The sequence below is a fragment of the Delphinus delphis genome, chromosome 16 (assembly GCF_949987515.2).
Source record: "Delphinus delphis chromosome 16, mDelDel1.2, whole genome shotgun sequence".
Classification (NCBI taxonomy): Eukaryota; Metazoa; Chordata; class Mammalia; order Artiodactyla; family Delphinidae; genus Delphinus; species Delphinus delphis.
Window position 1 is genome coordinate 81353692 of NC_082698.1, and position 22149 is coordinate 81375840.

At 42.0% G+C, this 22149-nt stretch overlaps 1 protein-coding gene across 1 annotated transcript in view; it reads right to left on the reverse strand.

Annotated features, from left to right (window-relative positions):
- The window catches only part of DISC1 (DISC1 scaffold protein), a 337105-nt gene that overhangs the window by 12617 nt on the left and 302339 nt on the right, over nucleotides 1-22149 (reverse strand). Inside the window, 1 exon segment of the mRNA XM_060033786.1 lies at nucleotides 5283-5559. Coding sequence (XP_059889769.1) covers nucleotides 5283-5559 — 277 coding nt within the window.

Sequence of the window (22149 nt, forward strand, 5' to 3'; positions counted from 1 at the left end):
CCTACTGATGCCCAGTTGCACTTAAATTAATTACATAATTAAATACTATGTAAAGCAATGAAATGTTAGTGGGAAAAGAAGGGGAGTTCTTGTCTCTACATAAACCAAGTTGAAAACCTTGGGAAAACTCAACAATATTTAAGAGAGGGAGAGAGAGGGGGAAACTGAGGACTGTTTTGCAAGTGTTCTTGAAATTTCCAGTCCTCTTTAAAGAAATGCAAACTGGTAGTTGTAGATGGTGCATTATTGGTGAGGGTTCTGCAAGAACGGCCACGGGAAAAGCCATTCAGGAAGACCTATACAAACAAAAAGCCTTGGTCTTATAGCAAACTTAAAAAAAGAAAGTTTAAAATGCACATGTATCATTTTTTATGATTCTCTGGCTTTTTCATTAATCAACCAATTACCAATCCTGATGGCAGCCTGATTGCTTCTACTGCTCTACTCTTGGGCTAAGGAGGATGGGTTTGCAACACGAAATACTAAATTGTAGAGAAGGTGGAATTTCTCTTCACACCCAAGCTTTTTGCTTTCTTCCCAGAGACAAAAAGAGTAAAAGCAGCTGATGAGCGAGTGAGCAGTCCTCCCCACCCCCGGGCGTTGTCTCATAAGTTCCAAGGTGTAAGAACGATCAAGACGTGTAGTTCAGGACCTGCTCTTTCAACCCCGCTTCGCTGGGGAGGCTGCTGCCCCTCTGAGAGCTCAAGGGAGCCGGGAAGTGAGAGGAAAGAGAGAGAATCAGGTCTGCATCCGTCAGGACCAAAGATGAAGCCCTTTGACCACTTCAGGTGTTTCTAGAATTAGAAACCAGTTTAAGATGGTGAGGACACACATCTTCACCCCAGATCCATTTTTCCAGCTTTCTTTTCTTGTGAAATGGAGTAAAAAGGAATTGGGAGACATCAACAATCATTTCTGGAGACCCATCTAATAAATAAAACTGGAAATCAACTAGACTTCCATAAAAAAATAAAAATGAAAAACATAAAGCTACCCTGTGTCTTATTGCTAATTCCTTTCACTGCAGACATCTTAACCCTGGCTACTCAAATCCTGCATGAGATGGCTCAAAGCTGCTGGATCTTTTTTTGGCCTCTTTGAGCCTCTTTGGTGGCAGCTACTGGCTGGGAAAGGAAGCAGCTGGAGGCTGGGAGGGTGACGCTGTCCGGGGGAACTCTGCGGGAGGGGAGCCCACTCTGTAGTAAAAACAGAAAGCACCCCAGCAGCGCAGGCTGCAGACAGGAAAGAGACAATTACGCAGGTATAATGGCCAGTACAGCGCGAGTACAAAAGAGCAACTTCAGAGCAGAGGAAGCTAGCTCACTGATTTCCCCAGCTCCTGTCTGGCCCCCATGCAATTTCTGTAATGTCTATAAAGCAGAGGCAAGGGCACCTGATCGTTTCCAGGGTCCGAGAAAAGGCTTGCAGGAGAGCTGTAATGAAACTGAAAAAGAAGAGGGCTCTCGCCATTGGGGAAGCGCAAGAGAAAACTGGCCCTTCGCCCTGTGGCTGACTTCCTCGGTAACAAAGCTCCCAGCAAATTACTATGCCTTAATGGGCCCAGCTGTAAAATGGGGAAAATGGTGCTGAGAAGCCCGGTGGGACCCTAAACACAGCAAAATCTTTCATTAATGACAAAGCACTTGTTATAACCAGCGCAATCAAAATGCACGCGCCCACGTGGGGCAGACGCGCACAGGGAAGGCTTTGAAAATCCATCTCCCTGTGGACCTTCCTAAGAAGTCAGCAATTTTTCATGGAAGATTCGGGTTAAAAAGAAATTGACTGCCTTCGGGGCATCATATGCTTCAGTAGAGAAACCCGGGCAGGGTGGCCAGACCCAGCAGGGAGTTCCACAGCCAAACCAGCTCACAGCTGCAAAGCAAACAGACACTGTAGCCACGGGATAAATACACAAGGACCCAGCCTTCAATGACTCCCTAGAAACCGAGGCAGGGAAACAAAAACACCTTCCGAATGAGACCCTTGGTTACAGTTTGCGCCTTCAGTAGCCTGAGATCCGCCATCCAAATACAAACACGACTTTTCCTTTATTAAGCCTTTCTTTTCTTGAATATCTTCCACTGATTCATTGCTCAGTTCTGCTTCTTAATAAAGGAAGCAAGGTATATTATTTTTAAAAGGTCTTAGAGATTCTTGTGACTGCCGGAAAGAGTGATAAACACACACACAAAACGTTATTTAAGCCTCTACTATGTACGTATCGCTCACTTTTTTTTCAAATTGGGATATAGTTGCTTTACAATGTTGTGTTAGTTTCTGCTGTACAATGAAGCGAATCAGCTGTACCGATACATATATCCCCTCCCTCTTGGACCTCCCTCCCTCCCACCCCACGCCCACCATCTAGGTCATCACAGAGCACCGAGCTGAACTCCCCGAGCTATACAGCAGGTTCCCACTAGCTATCTGTTTTACACATGGTAGTGTATTTATGTCAATCTCAATCTCCCAATTCGTCCCACCCTCCCCTTCCCCGCTGTGTCCACATGTCTGTTCTCAACGTCTGTGTCTCTATTCCTGCCCTGCAAGTAAGCTCATCTGTACCATTTTTCTAGACTCTACCTATATGCGTTCATATCCCTTTAGATGCTATTTTATTTAAATCTTCACAGCCGCCTCATGAGATAGTTTTCATTATCCTCATTTTTTGTTTTGTTTGTTTTTTTTAGCAGATAAGGGAATGCGCTTGTACACAGCCCGGCAGCCTCAGCTCTGCTCATTCTGCTGTACCGTCTTCCTATAGCCCTAAGACAAGGGCAGCCAATTCCAACATCTGTAGCCTCACTTTTAAATAGGGAGATGTTATTTTTTAAAATTATAGTCACTTTTGTAACATTACATGCAGTAGAGTTTTGGGTGTAAAGTTACAAATTTAGACATACGCACACAGTTATGCAGCCATTGCCACATTCAAGATACAGAACAGTGCTGTCACACACTGCCCCCCACCCCAGTTCCTTCATGCAGCCCTTTGTGATCGGTCCCTTCCCCCCAATCCCAATTCCTGGCAACAACTGATCTGTTTTCTGTTTCCACCATTTTGCCCTTTCCAGAAAATACCTACCATCTTAACATTCCTGCCACTCCCGAGTTCAGAAGATGCCCGCCTCCCTCTGTGAATATAAACCCAGAAAAGCAATGCAGGGACAGCACATGGGACGGGAAAGACACAGGATGGGAGATGGCACTGAGCTGGCAGGAGCTTTCAAGTCCCCTCATCTCTCTCCCACCACCAAAACTACAGAACATCCTCAGCGCTTCAGCTGGTGGAGCAGAGCTGGGGGCTCAGTCCTGGAGCTTGAAGAGGCAGCCACTGTGCTCTTCTGCTCTCTCAGTCACAGCCCGCACCTCCTTCCCACAGAAACTTGAAGAATCATTCTGTGATAAAGCTCTACGCCATTCATCCTTGACTCTGATTTTCCTACTTTTAAGCAAACAAGCTGTTTTCCTATAGCCAGATGGGCAGGTGCTTACAATCTTATAGAGGAGGAATAATCCTCCTATACTTAGGAGAGTCATCCCCCAGAGAGCCTGGAGGGACACATGGGCACAGCGATGAGGGAAGGAGGGAAGGAAGAAAGGAAGGAAGGGAGGGAGGGAGGGAGGGAGGGAGGGAAAGAAAGAAGGAAGGAAGGAGGAGGGAAGGAGGGAGTGAGAGAGGGAGGGAGGGAGGGAGAGAGGGAGGGAGGGAGGGAGAGAGGGAGGGAGGGAGGGAGAGAGGGAGGGAGGGAGGGAAGGAGGGAGGAAGGGAAGGAGGGAAGGAGGGAGGGAGGGAGGGAGAGAGGGAGGGAGGAGACTCCGCCTACAAGGTCCGATCTGCTGAAACAGGCATGACCTCCAGAGGTGTTCACTGCCCCAGCAAACCCCACCATGTACCTGGCTTGGCTCCTGTCCTGGCACTGAGCTCCCGGGAGCCCCCTTTGGAGAGCCAGCCCTACCTTCAAAGACTCAGCCCCAGGGTCTGCAGTTTCTTCCACCCAGGGCTCCCTTCCACTCACTCAGGCAGTGTGTCCCTCGCACCAGAATATTCTTTGAAGCTGGCCAACTGCAACTGGCCACAAGTTTTCAACAACTGTAAGCATGAGCTCAGGCAACCAGGCTTTGTAGAGGATTCCACCTGAAGGGCCTCAGCTAACAAAGGAGTTGAGATCATTGACAGCTCAGTGTAGAGCCTAATTTTATGAGGGCAGCAGGATTCCAGAGAGTGACAACCGCCTGCTTTCTCATCAGGTTGTTCAATTCAAATATACGATCAAGTATCAATTTTCCCAGCAGTCCAGAAGACGGTGACTGTAGGCACACATTGTCAGCGAGTGTGTGCTCTGTAAAGACCATGGTCCTGCACACAGGACGGTGGGGAGGCACCCAAATGGGGTGCGTTCCCTGGTGAGTCGTGGCAGAGACCCAGGGAGGGGGCACAACTAATGGCAAATGTGAGATGTGAACGTGAAATGACACGTTCCTCCAGTTTCACCAAGGTTTTACTTTCTTTTAATATTCAGAACACCCAGGAATCTGGCCAGAAAAGCTCTCTAAAACCTCCTGTCATAGCATTAAAACTGGAAAAAAATTCCTGGAGCCCTTTCATGAAAGAATCTTATTAGGGTTAGAGGGGAAAGTGGGAGAGGGGAGGGGAGAGAGGAGAGATGAACCAGGGAGAGGAGGGGTGGGGAACTCTTCTCTGTTGATCTAGGTCAGCCTTGGGGTAAAATGCTGAATAAATCTACACTTTAATTTTTAATGCATATATCACAGGCCAAGTATTAGGTTGTTTTAAATGAAAAGAGCAAATTCTAACATCCATTATGATCTTGCTTTGGCAAAAACAGTTACTGGAATATATACGTATATTTGTTTGATTCTAATGAATCGATATTGTAAGATATGGATTCTAAATACAAAATTAAATATCATACATGACATATATAATATATAGGACATACAGTAGCTATATCTTATATATGACATACATAGAGTGGGCTATATATATAGTAATTATATATTAGATTGTATATTCTAACTATAGCCATGAAATTAGAATAAAAATAGAACTAATTCTTTCCATTCTCCTATATTTTAAACAACTTCTATAAAAACTCTACATCATTTTGTAATCATATTCAGGAGTTGTTAAATCTTTAAAGAGTCTGGGTGGTTCAGTGGGAAGCCCGCCCAGTATTTACTGCTCTCACTTGAAGTGTGGTCCCAAATCATCCCTCAGAGTAAGGCCCCTATTGAGGCTATGAGGATGGACAGACCTCTTTCTGTTCGCTGCCAGCACAGGGAGGAGAAGGGGTCAGGTGCACCTTCCACTCTTCAAATGCTTGCAAAGGGGTCTTCCTCTCATCTTCAGAGTGGGGCCTCGGGGGGATGGCCAGAGCTGTTACACAAGCACTTCCCCCTAAGTCATCCATCTGTCTCTCATCTTCTGCCAACAGGCTGCCCCTGGCCTCCTGGAGCTGCAGGCTCTGGATAAGCAACCGACAAGCTTCCAAGTCAGCTTCCCACACTTTTCCAAGCAGTGGACACTTGCAGCTAAGGCGGAGAAGAAACAAAGGCATAAAAATTAATTCAGTGATGTTTCATCATACCAAACCAATAGCTTGTCTACCTGGCTAAAAGTTAGAGTTAACAAGTTAAGTTTACATAGCGATGGATTATTTCAACCAGAAGATTCAGAGGGGCTAAATCTGTTTACCGTGAAATAAGTATAGTCCTTCTTAGCTACTTGGTCTGTAAGGCTATACAAGATCCTAAATATTTTTCCAGACTCAGTGGCCCAATACAACACCCCCACTCATGTCTGTGCTCTAGTCCTGCTGCCTTAATTTGAGTCCCCAGACCTGCCCAACTCCCCCAGGGTAAGTACTTTTTCATGTGCTATTTCATCTGCCTAGATTGTCCCTCCTCCACCATTTTCCCTTACTAAACTCACCCAGGTAACACAAATGAGTGAAGCAGTGCAGGGGTAATATAAACCATAACAACTGATATTCAGCCTCAGTGGCAGAAAGCAATAGAGAGAAGTGAACTCTTGCTAGTAGAAAGGACATATCCCTGCACAGAGAGTCCTTCCTCAGCTCAGGGCAACTAAAGCTATGAGGAATGTAGACTCAATGTTCACAAACAATTCTGACTTTCATGGAAAGCCAAAAACCTGAAATTTTAAATAAAAGTATGTATTTTTCATCCATTCATTCAGCTTCAGGCTGGATATTTTCTATACACCTATCTTCCATTTAATAATCCTTCCTTCTACTGTGTCTGATCTGCTATTCAATTTATCTCTGTGTTCTAAATTTTAGTTCATGTATTTTTCAGTTCTATAATTTCTATTTGATTTTTAAAATATATTTCAGTTCTCTGCTGAAATTATCTATCATGTCCTCTATCTTCCTCAACATATGAATCATCATTATTTTAAAGCCTGTATCTATAAAGGATGAAGCCAGAAGTAAAAAAGAAAGAATGAGACAGAAGCAATATTAAAAGAGCTAGTGTTGAGAATTTTCAAATAATTGACAAGAGACATCAAATTACACATTCGGGTAGCACTACAATCTCAAAGCAGGGAAAATCAAACTAAAAAACACACCTAGGTTCATCTTAGTGAAACTGCTGGACAACAAAGACAGATCGCAACTCTTGAAAACAGCCAGTGGGAAAAAAAGACATTCACTTCAAGGAAGTATATCGGTGACAGAAACGGTGGATGCCAGGAGGTAATAAAGCAACATCTTAAAAATCGTGGGAAAAAACCTAACAATCTATAAATTACACAATTATTTTTAATTTCCTTCAAAAATAAAAGAAAGATATCTTCAAATAAATAAAACTGAAAGAATTCCTTGGCAGTATATCCATAATAAAGGAAATGATCCCAGCTGGAAGTGAGGACATGCATAAAGGAATGAAAAACAATGGGAAGAGTAAATGTGTGGGTAAATTTAAGTGGCTGTTGATATAAAAAACAGATAATAATTTCTTTTGTGATCTAAAATATATGAAGAATTAAAATACATGATAGCCAGCACAAAGAGAAGGAGGGAGTGAAAAGAATTAAAATAGTTTCAGTTCCTTGTGTTGTCCAGAAAGTAGTAAAGTGCTCATTTGTATTAAACTTTAAAAAGTCATGGATTCAGGCTTCCCTGGTGGCGCAGTGGTTGAGAGTCCGCCTGCTGATGCAGGGGATACGGGTTCGTGCCCCGGTCCGGGAAGATCCCACATGCCGTGGAGCGGCTGGGCCCGTGAGCCATGGCCGCTGAGCCTGCGCGTCTGGAGCCTGTGCTCTGCAACGGGAGGGGCCACAACAGTGAGAGGCCTGTGTACTCCCCCCCCAAAAAAAGTCATGGATTCATATTGAACCCCCTATGGTAGTCATAAAACAGAGAAATTAAAAGAATGTATAACTAACAAGCTTGGGAGAAATGTTTTTAAATTAAAAAATACTTAAGTATTGGTTTAGTGAAAACAATAAGGAAGACAGGAATGAATGTGGTACAGATAGGGAAAATGGCAAAATAGAACTATTTCTTCCCTAATATATTAGGAATTACATTAAATATAAATAGATAAATACTGTATTTAAAAGTCAAAGATTTTAGACTAGGATAAAAAATTCAAAATCTAATTATATGTTGCTTACAAGAGACATACATAAATATAAGGATACAAACAGGCTGCAGACAAAAGGATGGAGATATGTCATGAAAGCATTAGTGATAAAGTGTAGTGGGGAAAGGACAGTCTTCTAAACATATGCACTACGTCAGCTGGATATCACTATAGGAAAAAGAATCAAATTCATGATTACTGGCTCATACCATGCAAACATCAATTTCAGGTGGATTGTAGATCAAAGTGTGAAAAATAAAGGAATAAAACTTCTAGAAAATAATTCAGGCATATCTTGCTTCATTTTATTACACTTCACAAATAGTGAATTTTTCTCTTTGCAATTTGAAGGTTTGTGGCAACCCTGCATCAAGTAAGTCTATCAGCACCATTATTTTAACAGCACTTTCTTATTCCATGTCTTCTTATTCCGTGTCCCATTTTAGTAATTCTTGCAATATTTCAAACCCTCCACCAGCAAAAAGAGTTTCAGCAAACTCGCTGAAGTCTCAGATGATGGTTAGCATTTTTAGCAATAAAGTATTTTTTAATGAAGGTATGTATATACATTGTTTTTTAGACATAATGCTATTGCACACTTAATAGACTACAGTATAGGGTAAAAACTGAGAAAACAAAATATTCATGTGACTTGCCTATTAAAATATTTGCTTTATTGCCATGGTCTGGAACCAAACCTGCAATATCTCTGAGGTATGCCTGTGTAGGATAATATCTTTATGACTTTATAGTAAACAAAGATCTCTCCAACAGGATATAAAAAGTACTAACTATAAAGAAAACAAATGATAAATTTGACTATTGATATGAAGAACTTATATTCATCAAAAAAAAACCACTGAGAAAATGAAATGGTAAGCCACAAAGTGGGAGAAGCTATTTGTAATACATATAACCAGCGAAGGACTGCTTCTGGAATATAAACAGGAATCCTACAGAACAATAAGAAAGAGACAGACAACCCAATTTTTTAAAGGGCAAAGACCTGAACAGACACTTCACAAAAGAGGGCATCTAAATGGTCAATAAATACCTTATGAAAAGATGCACCATGCCATCAACCAACAGGAAAATGCACATTAAACTACAGTGTGACGTACTGCACATCATCAAGATGGCTAAAATCTAAAAGCCTGACAATACCAAGTGTCAGAGAAGGTAAAGAATGATTAGTCCTCTCCTATACTGCTGATGGAACCGTACATGAACACAGTGTCTCTGAAATCTCTCTGACAGATGTACTAATGTTAAAAATATGTCGATCACATGACCCGGCACCACGACTCCTAGTTTATACTCATGAAACACACATATTCTCAATGTTCGCAGTAGTCACGGTCTGTAGTCACCATGAGCACTGAATGAGCAGATACTGAACCACTGCTCTCAAGGGGAAATGGAGGGTTAGCTTCCCGTGAGCCTTTGATTACAACGTTATCATTAACTGATCCGTATATAACCTTGTTTTATGTGCGTTCCTGTTTAAAAACACCTTATTTAATATATATTGTTGATTCACTAACACTGGACTCATGGTCAGAGCACTGTAACTCAGGCCTGAACAAAGCTTACGAAACACACAGGTTCTCCATACAACACATCACAGCCTTCCTGCCCTCAGGAACACCAGACAGCACGTCAGCACTGTGCTGGGGAGGGGGCCATTTGAACAGCAAAATCACCAAGAAAAAAGCACAAAGAAGTGAAAAACACGGCATTAACCAGACAGCAAAAAGGGCACTTGTCTACAGTATGGAAACTATAATGAGGAAACAAAGCACTGCCTTGTTCGACCTCAGCTGGGATCGTGCACATCAGGTGACTCAAATTTTTGGCCACTCTGGGCACGTCCATGAATGACAGGGAAAGCTCTGCAGGTACTGATTTGGGAGTTACAAATAAATCTTAGTAAGTAGACAAACTCGCAAACACAAAATCCACAAATAATGAAGATCAACTGCATATATGTATGACTGGACAACATTATGTGTAACAGCCAAAACCTGGGAGGGAAAACAAATGGCCATAAATAGAAGAGTGGATAAATTGTGGAATGTCCATTCATTGGAATTTTTGCAAAGAAGATGAACAAATTAGTACAATCTGCAACAATATGGCTGAATCTCAAAAACATAAGGTTAGACAAAGAGGAGGCACGATGATTCCATTTATTTTATGTTTTTAAATATGCAAAACTAATTCATGGTGTTAGATATCAGGATAGTGGCTTCCCTGGGGAGAAGAGGGGTAATGACAGGAAGAGGGGGCTGCTGGCGTAACTAGAAGTGCTTTATTTTTCTATGGTGGTAGTGATGAGTATGGTCATTTTGTGAAAATTCACCAAGCAGTATATTCACAACGTGTGCACTTTCTGATCGTGTTATATGCCAATCTAAAATTTAAAAAAGAGGGGAATTCCCTGGAGGTCCAGTGGTTAGGGATCCGCACTTCCACTTAGGGGGCATGGGTTCAATCCCTGGTCGGGGAACTAAGATCCTACATGCCACGCAGCGCAGCCAAAAACAAACAAACAAAAAACCCAACAACAATAGCAGCAAAAAAACTCCTAAAGTAATAAAAAGAGAGAAAGAGAACACAGATATCTGAGCCATGTCCTGGAGCAAGAGAGCAGGAATGGGGTCTGGTACACATGAGAAGAGACCATCCTTATTAGAAAAACTGGACTCTATCGTCCAGTTTCCTAATTGTAGCCAATCTGATACGTGACAAGTGGCATCTTGTTTGAAGTTGTGTTTCTCCACTGCAATCGCTTCACAGCCACTCAGATCTCGTCCTGTGAATTGTCTTTACCTCTCCATTGCCAGTTTATTCCTTGGGTTCCCCATCCTTTTCCTAAGGCTTTTGCTGAAGAAAGCATTTTATTGCCAGTTCAATATCTTTAATTTTTAGTCTACTGATTTTCTGTTTCTTCTTGTATCCAGTTTAACAATTTATATCTGTTATAGAAATCAATCCATTTTCTCACGGGTTTCATATGTATTGTAATGTTTGTTCATAAATTAAAAAAATTTTTTAATTAATTAATTAATTACTTTTTGGCTGTGTTGGGTCTTCGTTGCTGCACGCGGGCTTTCTCTAGTTGCGGCAAGCGGGGGCTACTCTTCGTTGCGGTGCACGGACTTCACATTGCGGTGGCTTCTCTTGTTGCAGAGCACGGGCTCTAGGTGCACGGGCTTCAGTAGTTGTGGCAGGTGGGCCCAATAGTTGTGGCTCGTGGGCTCTAGAGCACAGGCTCAGTAGTTGTGGTGCACGGGCTTAGCTGCTACGCGGCATGTGGGATCTTCCCAGACCAGGGCTCGAACCCGTGTCCCCTGCACTGGCTGGCAGATTCTTAACCACTGCACCACCAGGGAAGCCCTAAAAATTATTCTTAAAATCACTTGTCTCCGTAGACATTTCTCCTTTTCATTCTGTACTTTATTTAAATATTTATTTACCTCTTTTCTGATTTATCTTGTTCAGTCTTATCAGAGGCTTGCTAGCTTATTAATCTTTTCAAAGAACAACCTTTTGCCTTGTTAATCTGTTATTGATTTTTGTTCTCTCTTTCCTTGATTTCTGATCTTATCTTTATATTTACTTTTTTGTCATTCTTCAGATTTATTATCTTTTTATTAGCTTCTGCTGTTAAATGCTTGTTAGTTTTCTTTCTTTGATTTTCCTCTCTTACGACTTAATTTTTAGCTAATGTATTTAAAGCTCTAAATTTTCATCTGAGTAATACTTTAATCATCTCCAATATTTTTGTCTCTTATTACAAAATTTTTTTTAGTTTTAAAAGTATTAAAATATTTTAAATATACAGAAAAATATGGAAAACAATTTAACAAACACTTGTATACCTACCATCAAACTTATTCATTTTCATATTTTTCTGTAATTGAATTCCAGAATTGGCAACATTATTGTCCCCCAAATTTTACACATAGTGCTAGCTTGTCTGACATTATAATTGTTACCCCAATATTCTTTTAGTTCCACTTTTCCTGGCTTATATTTTTACCACACTTTATGTTCAACTTTATTTTTACTTTTTTTTTTTTTCAGAAATGAATGCAATTCAAAACATTTGGCTGAGTTTTATAAAAATCCATTCTGGAATTTAATCTTTGGGATTACTGGCTTTAACAAGGGTGTTGTAATTACTGTTTAATTGTTGCTGTTTTTGTGATATATTACAACTATGATTTCTAATTTTAAAAAGTTGTATATGTCTTTGTTTCTTTTTTCCTACCTTCCTTTTTCTTTTTATTAATTCACATAAAATTGTGAGAAAGAATACAGAGAGATCCATGTATCCTTTACCCAGTTTCCCACAATGGTAACATCTTGTAAAAATATAGTACAATATCACAACCAGGGAATTGGCATTGGTGCAATCCACTGATCTTATTCAGTTGTCCTCTCTTGTGTGTGTGTGCATGTGTATGTCTATAGTCCTGTATGATTTTATCCCTTGTATAACCTCCTGTATCCACCACCACATTCAAGGTACAGAACAACTCCACCACCACGAGCATCCCCATATGCCGTGTTATAACCACATCACTGCTTCCCACCCTGACCCCCATCCCAAGTGTCTGGAAACCACTACATCTGTTCTCCATTTCTAAAATTTTGCCATTTCAAAAATGTTACATAAATAGAATCATAAATAATGCACCTTTTGGAATTGGCTTTTTTCATTCTACACATTTCCCTGGAGATTCACATACCAATAGTTTGTTCATTTCTATTGCTGAGTAGTGTGCCATGCTCTGTCTGGACCACAGTTTATTCAACCGTTCACCCACTGAAGGACATCTGTGATGTTCCCAGCTTGGGAATATTATACATAAAGTTGCTATGAACATTTGTGTACAGGCTTTTACGTGAAATTAAATTTTCATTTGTCGTCTGAGGGACTTGCAGTAGATCGGGGAGGAATGAGGCTACCTGGGCTGCACCTTAGCAAACGTTCACCACCTCCTCATTCTATCCCCATCCCATCTGCAAGGTGATACATTTGTACGTATCTCGAGGCCATATTTTAGTTCTAAATTTTTACTAAGATACATTTTTGTTTTATTGTAAGCTCCCTATTTCCTCAACAGTAAAATTTACTAAAGTTTTTTTTATGGACTCTCTCACATACTCACACTGCCCTCCTGAACTTATTTTTCATTTAAAACGTTTTTGTTTTTTAGTGGTTTGAGAGACTGCCTGTTTATTTATTTATGGCCAGGTTGGGTCTTCGTCGCTGTGCACAGGCTTTCTCTAGTTGCAGAGAGTGGGGGCTACTCTTCGTTGTGGCGCACAGTCTTCTCCTTGAGGTGGCTTCTCTTCTTGTGGAGCACGGTCTCTAGGTGCATGGGCTTCAGTAGTTGTGGCATGCCGGCTCAGAAGTTGTGGCACACGGGCTTAGCTGCTCCGCGGCATGTGGGATCTTCCCCGACCAGGGCTCGAACCCGTGTCCCCTGCACTGGCAGGCGGATTCTTAACCACTGTACCACCAGGGAAGCCCTGTAAATCTTAAGAACTTACAGGTCTGAGAACATCTTTATTTCACACCCAAACTCTAAATAATGGTTTGGCTTAATATTCTGCCTTCTCGCCTTCTATGCTGTTATTGAAAAGTCTGAGATCTAATTCTTATCCCTTTCTAGACGATCTGCCCTTAGAAATTTCTTTTATCTTTGTTATATATAAAGTTTAATTACAACCTATTGACCACCCCACCCTTTTCTATTCTGTTAGAGTTATTAAGCCCATCGGTAAAAGGTCTTATAGTTTTTCCTTTTTTCTGGGCAACTTTCAGTCATTAGTCCTTCAAATATTTCCTCTCTTGCCTCTATTAATTGTTTTCTTTTCTTCTGGCATTTTTTTTCATATGAACTTTGATCAAATAACCCTATTCTGTACGTTACTTAACTTTTGTTTTTTTTTCCTTCTCTCTGTTTCTCAGGCCCTCAGAGTTTTTGAATGTTCGTCTGGCTCACTAGTTAGTTCTTCAACAAAATCCACCTAGCTGTTCAACCCATTTACTGAGACTTTTTTCAACTTTTACATTCTGCCTTCTCTGAATTTCCATTTGGGTTTCTTTGTGACTTCCTGTCTTACTTCCTGTCTCCAGTATCCTCCCTTATTTTATTTATTTATTTATTTTTTGCGGTACGCGGGCCTCTCACTGTTGTGGCCTCTCCCGTTGCGGAGCACAGGCTCCGGACGCGCAGGCTCAGCGGCCATGGCTCACGGGCCCAGCCGCTCCACGGCATGTGGGATCTTCCTAGACCAGGGCACGAACCCGCGTCCCCTGAATCGGCAGGCGGACTCCCAACCACTGCGCTACCAGGGAAACCCTATCCTCCCTTATCTTTGGGAAATACGTGATACATCTATTGAACATCTTGTGTCTAATTACACTCATCAGGTAACGGTCCTTCCATTGTTGTTGTTCCTTTACAGCAGTTGCCCTCCTAAGAAGTCTTGTGTATTTTCCATATGAGTTCATGTTTCCTTGCATATTAACCACTTTGGCTGGTGATGGGTCCTTGGAGAAGGGGATGATGCCAAGGCCCTAACTTGTGCCCAACCTAGTAGGTTTATGTGGTGGGAGGGTGGGACATCGTCTCAGGGAAAAGAACCTCTGATGGAATAATCTGTACGTCTGTGCTTGAAGAAAAACACAGATTCCCTCAGTTGTAATTATCTACCCCTCATGGAACTGGGAGGACTGGAGGAATGCTCGAGATTCAAGCCCTCCCATGATGCCTCCTCTGAGGCTGGTCTTCTGGTCCTACCTCCCCTGATTCACTGGCCAGCAGGCGCTTGTGTCTTTCCAGAAGCAACGCAGTGGGCACTGGCCTTCCCAGGCAACGTGGGAGAAAGAAAGGGGCGTGCCCGATAAACCTCTCTTCCACTTTATCATCTGTTTCTTCCCCACATGGAGACCAAATCATTTTCAGTTGCCCTGGGGGTTCTCGGATAGTTTTTATTATTAACTTGTCAGATCCATCAGCATCTCTCTGATTTCTCATGGTGTGTGCAGGGCTGGATTGAAGGGAAAGAGCCAGCAGCCGACCTCTCATAAATTTCCTAAGGGAAAAGAGTTTGCTCATTTTGTAAATAATTTTCTACATTACAGTGATTTGAATACTAGAACTCTGTGTTCATTTTCTTTTTGATGAGATATAGTATGTGTGGTCTTTGGGTGAAAGTGAAAGCTATTTATCCTGAAATATCTCTTAGAATGCATATGTCAAAGTTTGGAAACCAATTTTAGAGACACATACTGAATGGTGAGTAAATCGCTGTAGATATAAAATTGCAGCGCTTCATTATAGCCCATGTAATAATTTCATGAAGCTTTAGATTTTTAAAATATCTTCTTACTGAATCCATTTGTAATAAAGAGAGTAGTGGCTCATTTCAGAGTCTTGCAATGTTTTGCTATTCCTGTACAGAAGAAGAATTAGGTCTTTAGTAATAATCCCTTAACTGAATGACTTACAGCTATTTGAGCTATGTGAGATCTTTGGTGATGTTTTCACAACTAATAATGAGGCAATTTGAAGATACAATTTCAGTGTTTGGGAGAAAGTTCTTGAATAGAGAATTGAGATTCATCATTTCTGTTATTCCTCCCAGTTAAAAGTTAAATGTGGTCCAAGAGAGATCAGCTGATTGTGGCTTGAATCCTCATGGAACTGAGGCATGAGTGTGTTATTTACAGAGAATGATGTTAATAGAGGGGGTAGGCAGGAAATTTGTGGGCAAGCTTCTACCCATTTTAGAAATGGAAATACTGAATTCTAACACAGACACCTACAATTTCAGTTCTTCTTACCAAACTCTCTTTCCTGACTTATTAATATTTTCACTTAAAGAGTATTAGCATTTGGGGACTTCCCTGGTGGTGCAGTGGTTAAGAATCTGCCTGCCAATGCAGGGGACACGGGTTCGAGCCCTGGTCCGGGAAGATCCCACATGGCATGGAGCAACTAAGCCCGTGCGCCACAACTACTGTGCCTGTGCTCTAGAACCCGTGAGCCACAACTACTGAGCCCTCGTGCCACAACTACTGAAGCCTGTGCGCCTAGAGCCCGTGCTCCGTAACAAGAGAAGCCACCGCAATAAGAAGCCCGCGCACCGCAACAAAGAGTAGCCCCCGCTCGCCATAGCTAGAGAAAGCCCACACGCAGCAACGAAAACCCAATGAAGCCAAATTAATTAATTAATTACTTAATTAAAAAAAAGAGTATTAGCATTTTACCTCATTCTTTAGAAACTTTGAAAATAACCAGGTCTTCTTCTATAACTACGATGGAGGAAACTATCAAACCGATATGTGAATGCCCAATGGTACTAAACTGTCAACTGCAAATTGCTTAAACACTACTAGTCCTCATGTGTCTAAAATCTTTCCATTCCTTGGGCAACAAAGATTTAATCTCCAGTTTTTAAAAACTGTTTTTCTTAGAAATATTTAAATTTTATTCCTTTGTCTTTTATTTTCCAAGAAAGAAGATTAACACAATTCTCCCCTGAACAAAGACTTTTGGGTATTTTAGCCCACTTCCCAGAATGCCATCTGATGGTATGACAAGAGGAAATGTAGTATATGAAAAAGTGTTTGTCTAGGAAACTGTAGTGGACACTGTTGTTTTCTGAGCCAATGCCCCTTCTTCTTTTTACCCTTCCTTACAGAACTAGGGGAGTATTCAGGTAACCAATCCTCCCTCCTTGGGACTTACTGGGTAGTAACCCCACCCTAGCTCCTCAGCTAGACTGTGATTTGATGAAAATAGTTGACCTATGATATTCTACTGGACAAGCCTTTATGGTCCAGGGGTTGGCAATCCCAGATAACTGAACTTAGCTCAATCAGACCACGTTCTGTGGCCCATGCTGGGGTGCTGGTGGGTGGGGAATAGTTTTTACTGTCTCTCCCCAAACAGCAGTGAACAAAGAAACCACTGTATCTATCTCGTGACCTTAATGGAAGCAGCCTGCAAGCAAAGCTGACGCATTGTGAATGGAAATGGCTGAAAAAAAGAAATGGAAAGAATCTGGGTGTTTGAGGACAAGTCTTAGTTGCTGAAGCAACCAATGCAGGTGTCCATTCCTGCTTTTGTTTAAGCCATTTAGAGCTGGTGTGCCTATTAGTTGTGGCTGAACAGAGCTGATTCAGCCAAAATCAGATGACTTTGATGGGAGTTTAGCCTCTGCTACAAAGTTGGTGACCTTTGAGAAGTACTTTCTCTCCGTTTGAGTTTCTATATTTGTAAAATAATATCTCATGTCTATCTCAGAGGATGGAGTATAAAAAGGAAGATATGAAATGATATATACAATATATAAAAGAGCTACAGTAGTAGAAAAAGTATATAAGTTCTCAAATCTTAAACAGTAGTAGGCACTAATAAAATGAAAATCAGTCTTAAATGTGCATGTATGGTGGCCAAGGTTTGACCACTGTGGTCCATATTTATTTATTATTCTATTATTATGTAAGAAATATAGATTGGGTGAGACCAGCAATTAATTCCATCCAAGAGTAAACGTTCCAACAATGATAAAATATATTTTGCAGAAGGGTAGTGCAGTCCCTCACCCCCATCACCCCCATCATCTCCACCACCCCCATCATCCCCATCACTACCATCATCATCACTACTGTTAATTAACAGTGATGGGTCAGGAGCTGTTCTTAAAGTTGCTAATCCTCAAAATAACCTTATGAAGCAGATAGTATTGCAACACTGTGGCAGCTTAAAATCACAATTCAAATTCTTTGACATTCCTACAATTGAGAGGTGGAGTCTCAGTCCTCTCCTCTTGATTCTGAGCTGCCCTTAGTGACTTTCTTGTAAGCAACGGATTCTAGAAAAGGTCACGCAGCTTCCACCAACTCTTCTGGGACACCTGCCCTGAGGGAAGCCAGCTGCCGGGCAAGAATTCCATCTATCCTGAGATCCATGCTGAGGAGACTACATGCAGTTGCTCGGTCAATGGCACCAGCTACAATCTCAGCTGCCAGTCATGTGAGTGAGGCATCTTCCCGTCCAGCTGAGCTGACATGACTGCAACCTCAGTTTCAGGACCACAACCCCTAGTGAGAACTGCCCAGCCATGCCTTTCCCAAGTGATGACCTACAAAATTGTAAGCAAAGTAAAACGACTGTACTGGGACAGACCTCCATTTTACAGGGGAGAAAATTAAGGCATCCTCAAAAGCCAAAGATATATTCTGACCATGAGTCTGCTCAGTTCCCTTTCCTTTGTGGATAAGCCAATCAGCCACGAATTTTAGAAGGCTTTTCCAACTTTGCAGCCTGTTTAAAACTCTAAGCAACAAGTTACCTTTCTTCCCCCCTACATCACTCAGTTGTAAACACCCAGATAAAAAAGGAAAGAGGGCTTCCCTGGTGGCGCAGTGGTTGAGAATCCGCCTGCCAATGCAGGGGACACAGGTTCGAGCCTGGTCTGGGAAGACCCCACATGCCGCGGAGCAACTAGGCCCGTGAGCCACAACTACTGAGCCTGCGCGTCTGGAGCCTGTGCTCCATAACAAGAGAGGCTGCGATAGTGAGAGGCCCGCGCACCGCGATGAAGAGTGGCCCCTGCTTGCCACAACTGGAGAAAGCCCTCACACAGAAACGAAGACCCAATACGGCCATAAATAAATAAAAAAATCTTTAAACGAAAAAAAAAGAAGGAAAGAGAATACTATTAGAAACAACTAGGTATATAATTATCTGGAACAACTGAACACTCAGTTTTCGAACATGAAGTCAAAGTCATCAGATATCTCCATCAACCCAGCTCCTCCCCTTAATTTCTCTATTTATATTCATGGTCTCTTATTCCTGCCTTATCCTGGCTTATGTGCTGCTCTTGCACCATTTGAATTCAATCCTTTGAGAGCAGCAGTCCTGTCTACCGTGCTGACTGCTCTGTTCCCAGCACCCAGCACGTTGACAGGTACTAGGACTCAACACGTGCTAAGAGTAAGTTGACTGTGTACATGTCAATTGAGATTGACATGTACACAGTGCTATATTTAAAATGGATAACCAACAAGGACCTACTGCATAGCACAGGGAACTCTGCTCAATGTTATGTAACAACTTAAATGGGAAAAGAATTTGAAAAAGAATGGATTCATGTATGTGTATAACTGAACCACTTTGCTGTGCACCTGAAACTATCACAACATTGTTAATCAACTATACTCCATTATAAAATAAAAAGCTAAAAAAAAGTAAATCAATTAATACAACATTGTAAATCAACTATGCTTCAATCTTTTTAAAAAAAAGAGTGAATTGAATGAAGGTCAGAAATCATGGTCATTTTCAACATTTTTCTTTCCCTCCATCGAACTGTAGATCATAAATGGAGAACATTGTTCGGGTCTATTCTTCCCCTTGTTGACTCTACCCCAAATTAAGCAATTCATTTCTTCACCCCTGCAGTTAACGATGAGGCGTTCTGCCTTCAGACGTTTCACGCTTCCAATCTATCCCGTCCATTATTGCTCTAAAAACGTCAGTGGCTTTCACCGCTTGCCAGATGGAAAGCCAAGTCCCCCAAGACTTTTCACCAGTCGACCTCAGCTCTGCTCCGGAGGCCTCCCCACGGCTCTCCTGTGTGGTGCTAGATGACACCCAAGCGGACCACTTGCTCTTCCCAGGACAAACGGACAAGTTTCTAATTTCAGACTACTACTTCCCTGACTTTTCTTTTCCAAAATCCCCACCCATTAAAGAGCCAACCAATTCATCAAGGCCCATCTCAAATGTCACTTTAGTAAAGAACTCTTCTCTGATCCCCACACCCTATATGGTCTCCATTCTCTGAACTCCTATGACATTTTATAGTACTTTTAAGACAGTTATTATATTCCTCCTTGATGTCTGGGCTTTACGTACGTATACCTTCTACTGTAGGTACTTAATGAGGTTTGAGAATAGGTCATACTCATTTTTTTTTAGTCCTAAGAATCATATGGTCTAGCAAGGTATTAACCATGATAGAACTCCGTAAGTATTTAATTAACTGAATGAACTTTCAGGGAAGTTACACTTAAAGGACTCCTCCAATTTGAAGCAGATAAAACAATTAAGTTAAAAAAAATATCCATCCTAATAAAGGTTAATAGGGGAAAAGCTTTCCTGATAAGTGATCCCAGTAGACTGACTACATGAAAAATTCAAGTCAGAGTAAAATCTCAACACGCCACTCAACTGTGCCACTGGTGCATTGTTTTCTAAGCTGTGCAACGACTAAATGGAACTTTTAAATCATTTGACTACAATTTTAAAGTGGGGAAGACACAAAAAGGAAAAAAATGGACAGATCTGGATACATATAAATTGCAACTTCTACACAGTAAAAAATGCCATAAATGAAAATCAAATTACAAATGACCTATTAGGAAAAACGATTTCTAATATATAGCATAGTCCAAAGGTCAAATTCCTTAACTTTTAAGGAAAATCAATAAGAAGAAAAACAAACATCCCAAGAGAAAATAGGCAGAAGAAGCAGCAGAAGAAATACAAATGGCCAAAAAATATATAAAAACATAATCAGCCACCTCCAAGGTAAAGATGCACAACTAAATCATTACCCTGTTTTAGGAAAGTCATTTGGCAATGCTTGTTAAGATTAAAAAAGCACATGGTCTTTGAGCTAGCCATTCCACTTTGAAGCATGTACCCTACAGATATATTCAGACAAGAAAAAAGAGCTGTGTGAAAACGTACAGTAATTGCACCGCAAGAAACAGCTGGAAACAACCAAAGGGAGAAAACAAATCAACCAAAGGTATGGTTACACACCGTGCAACCATTCACAATAGAAGGCTAAGCTAAGCCTCTTAAAATGGAAAGGCTTCCAAGAAAAATTAAACGAAAATAGGTGAAGCACAGAACAAACAATATACTGTTAAGATCTCATTTGAGTTTTTAAAAATAACAAAAGGGCAGGCATATACATCCATATATGCCTATGAATGAGTGAAATATTTCTGGAAGGATATACTCGAAACTGTTCCCTCAGCTGGGGGAGGAACAGGGGATTTTCTTTATATTTTACCTTTCTTTCTTTTCTTCCTTCCTTCCTTCCTTCCTTTCCTTTCTTTCTTTTCTTTCTTTCTTTCTTTCTTTCTTTCTTTCTTTCTTTCTTTCCTTCCTTCTTTCTTTCCTTCTCTTTTTCTTTCTTCCTTCCTTCCTTTTTGTCCTTCCTTTCTCTCTCTCTTTCTTTCTTTCTTTCCTTCCTTCCTTCTTTCTTTCTTTTTTCCTTTCAAATAAACCACATGCATACTTTGCTTTTATAACAAGAAAGAATTTAAACTATTTTTGAGTTTGTCCACTTCTTTTCCTTTGGCCTTTTTGCCAAAATCTGTAGCCTTACCTCTGGCGCTAAACGTCCTGCTCTGCAGAGTCCCTGTCATGGTTTGTGGGGACGTGTTTGATCGGTGGCAGCTGTGGAAAGGGCTTCCAAGTCAGAGCTCTTCAGAAGTAGGAGAGCTACACTGAGTCCTGAGCGCCACAGGATACATGTAAACACACGCCCACACCGAGGGCAGACAAGGAATTTTAAAGGGAAGCAGGAGCCAGACGGGGAGAGACAGTGTCTGGTACATCGCATCCCAGCTTATCTCCTGGGCACTTCCAGTAGCTCCACTTGAAAAGAGAAGGAGCCAGACCGCACCCTGTAGGTGAAAAAGCTATTATTCCTCCCGCCTCTCAGAAGAGGTGCCTTTCCAAAGACAGCTCAGGGGTGGGATGGAAGAGGGACCTGCCAAAGAGCTCCCACCTGAACATTTTATGGGACAAATGTGCAGCCAGACAGTCAAGGAGGCAGGGCACCCACGCAGCTCTGCAGACACGTGCAACTGGCCGTGCAGAAAAGAAAACAGAGAAACGTCCCCAAACTGTGTTCTATCAAGAACAGTAAAAGCGCCTTGGGAATGAGCGACGCCGTGATGCCGCGAGGACCAGCCTGGTGATGCTGTTGGCTCAGCGTGAGAACCGTGGGGATACAGCGGGGCTGGAGCCGCAGAAGCTGTCAGCTCATCCTGTCATCGTGAATGCCTTAGGTGGGCTTTCCCTGGTGTCGGTATTCTCTGTCCACAAACCACAGGAGGTGTAACGTGAGCTCCAGACAGACAATGGTCACGGCTCCTGAGACAGCGAACAGCACACTTGCCAGGGACGGAGGCTTTGTATCTAACTTTGAAAAGGGAGCCCAGCCGGCCAGCTGCAGCCTCATCAGGGTGGCCACAGGCTGAGCCGCAGTCCCCAAAACAAAAGGCGTGATCAGTGTCTACCTCCAGCCAAAGGAGCTCAAACGAGACTTCTTCACAAATGACAGGCCACACGGGCGAGAAGGAAAGGGCAGAGGGAGACACCTGCACGGTCCGACAGCACCAGGCACCGGGGAGGTGATGCACGGAGGGGACGGGACGACAGTACTGGGAAC